The sequence below is a fragment of the Dryas octopetala genome, chromosome 8 (genome assembly GCF_963921425.1).
Source record: "Dryas octopetala chromosome 8, drDryOcto1.1, whole genome shotgun sequence".
NCBI classification, from domain to species: Eukaryota; Viridiplantae; Streptophyta; class Magnoliopsida; order Rosales; family Rosaceae; genus Dryas; species Dryas octopetala.
The window spans coordinates 9331441-9333759 of record NC_141373.1 but is presented as its reverse complement, the minus strand read 5'-3'; the positions used below and the strand labels follow the sequence as shown (position 1 = coordinate 9333759).

General features: G+C 35.4%; 1 protein-coding gene across 1 annotated transcript; it reads left to right on the top strand.

Moving 5' to 3' along the window:
• LOC147276966 (uncharacterized) lies at positions 1-2038 on the top strand. Its single transcript, XM_086255585.1, has 6 exons — positions 1-233; positions 329-499; positions 582-689; positions 782-851; positions 955-1050; positions 1654-2038. The coding sequence occupies exons 1-6, from the start codon at positions 1-3 to the stop codon at positions 1750-1752; spliced, it is 777 nt and encodes a 258-aa protein (XP_086111711.1). The 3' UTR covers positions 1753-2038.
• Positions 2039-2319: the final 281 nt, after the last annotated feature.

The following is a 2319-nucleotide window of genomic DNA, read 5'->3' as shown; positions in this document are numbered from 1 at the left end:
ATGGTGAAGGAGCTATTCAAGAAGGAAGCAGCCGAAAAACATGTCCCGAAGCAATGCAAGTTGTTGTATCGATTTGCAACGGAAACAATGGTCGCTAGTGGCAAAGTCATGAGTAGTGAAGTGGAGCCAGAAGTCTTTGGAGATGTCCGAAGACTTTATATATTAAAAGAGGATATTACTAGCTTATTGGAGATGAAAGAACTTTCAGCCACATGCTTAGTTGTGTACATGAGGTAATTGTACTCTTTCAACCACATGCATTAATTTATTCAACTATTTCTCAACTTGAACTGTTTCTGATACACATGCATTGTAAAAACATTGATAGGCACCTGTACGATAGGCTGATCGAATCAAACATGACTGACATGGTTGGTTTGGTGGACCCGGCACGCATCTCTGTGGGAGCTGGAAACCCAGAGCGGAGATCAACCTACCTAGCAGATAGGTTCCAGCAAGGAAAATGCGATCGTGTCTTTTTAGTGCCATTCAATGCTGGGTATCCCTTGACTGGTTGATGTTTTAATGCTAGTTTTATGCTCATGTGTATTTCTTTCGCTAATTATCGTTCAATTTGACAGTAACCATTGGATTTTGACAATCATTAGTGAAGAAAAGGACGTGGTCCACATCATGGACCCTCTTCCAAGACAAACCAGTAACCCAGGCTGGATGGATGTCGTGAACACGTAAGTGTCTATTAATATGTACCATCTTACATAATATGGATTGTATATTAAATTGTGATATATAACTTAAATTGATATTTTGTCTGAACTAGTGCTATTAGACAATTTAATGGGGTTACGGGAAGGAAAGGTCCGAAATCACCAACTTGGAAGCATCTCTATGTAAGTGTCTATGTATTACTTAAGTCTTTAAGTTTCTATGTCTTACACATTGGACTAATTTAATTAAGTATAACTCTATGTAATTTCCTTTGCTTGTCTGTAGTGTCCTAAACAACCAGGTGGTGTTGAATGTGGATATTATGTCATGAGGTACATGAAGGAAATAGTTGAGGACACAACCCTTGCATATGAGTCGCAGGTTAGAATACTTACTCCTATTGGGGCAGTTGACTGGTATATTGTGCTATCCTTTGTACAGTTCTAACTTGGGAAACTTGTAAAAGGGAATTACATAGAGTAAGGGATGGCCTAGCTAGGACTTTGTTGCTGGTTTTTAAGACTTTGTTGCTGGTTTTTAAGACTTTGTTTTCTGGCTTTGCATCTTTTTAATTTTTTCTGTGTATGTGTGTTTGGGTTGGTGCTGTGTGCATTAAAGAGTGTGTTTAGGTTGATGGTCTGCATTTCTATTCTATTTCCATTATTTTTTACTTGCATTATTGCTGAACTCTAGCTAGGCTGATACTGTGACTACTCATTTATACTTGCATGATCCATTTTTTGAATCATATATATGTGCAGCCATTTGAAAGCCCTTGCTGAATGCACGAAATGTAGGCCATCTGAATTCAATATATATAACTTATATATCAGCAAGTATTGAATTTAGATGATATATAACTTACATAAGATTGCAGCCATCTAAATTCAATACTTGCTGCAATCTTATTCATGCTTTTGGCCTATTTTTTTTTAATGCCCTTTGGGATCCTTGCTGAATGCACTTTTCTTTCTTGTTTTTCAGTGGAGTAACCTGAAGAGCAGGAGGAGCAGTTACACACAAGAACAAATAGATGAAGTCCGGGTTGAATGGGGAGATTATGTTTCCATGCATTTTATTTAGACTAACATGCATGTTTTTGGTAACTTTTTGAGCATTTTGTTGTAGATATGAAGATATATACTAGCTAGTTCACATTCAAATCTTTTGTATAGGCAGAATTTAGGCCTAGCTGAATTGCACTGTTATGCCTTCATTATTTTTGTACATGTTGGCATGTGTTTAATTAGGATCTAGCTAGCTAGAGATGGATAGTGATTTTGGGGTATAAATGATGAGGGCTATCCATAAGTCTATATGGATTTGTAATCTTATTTTGTTAACTTCATTACTGAGTTTGGATGTTGGATTCATTTATATGAATGAAAGAATTTAAGTTGAATTATGGTGTAGAAGCTTAGTAATTGTTCAGTGGATGGATATTTACCAATTAGTTTTTATCAATATCAGAAGCCTATTGCATATCAGATTATGTAAAAATGCAACGATAAGGAATGAAGTTTCAACATCATTTTTTTTAAAAAAAAACCGATATCTAAATAATATTTTTATATCAGATTTTAATTGCAAAACCGATATGTTATACACCTTTTATATCAGATTTTAATTGCAAAACCGATATGTTATACA

Coding starts and splice junctions, on each gene's coding strand:
- LOC147276966 (XM_086255585.1), top strand. CDS start 1: ATGGTGAAGGAGCTATTCAAGAAGGAAGCAGCCGAAAAACATGTCCCG. Junction 690..781: donor TGGATGGATGTCGTGAACAC/GTAAGTGTCTAT, acceptor TGTCTGAACTAG/TGCTATTAGACAATTTAATG. Junction 1,051..1,653: donor CCCTTGCATATGAGTCGCAG/GTTAGAATACTT, acceptor CTTGTTTTTCAG/TGGAGTAACCTGAAGAGCAG.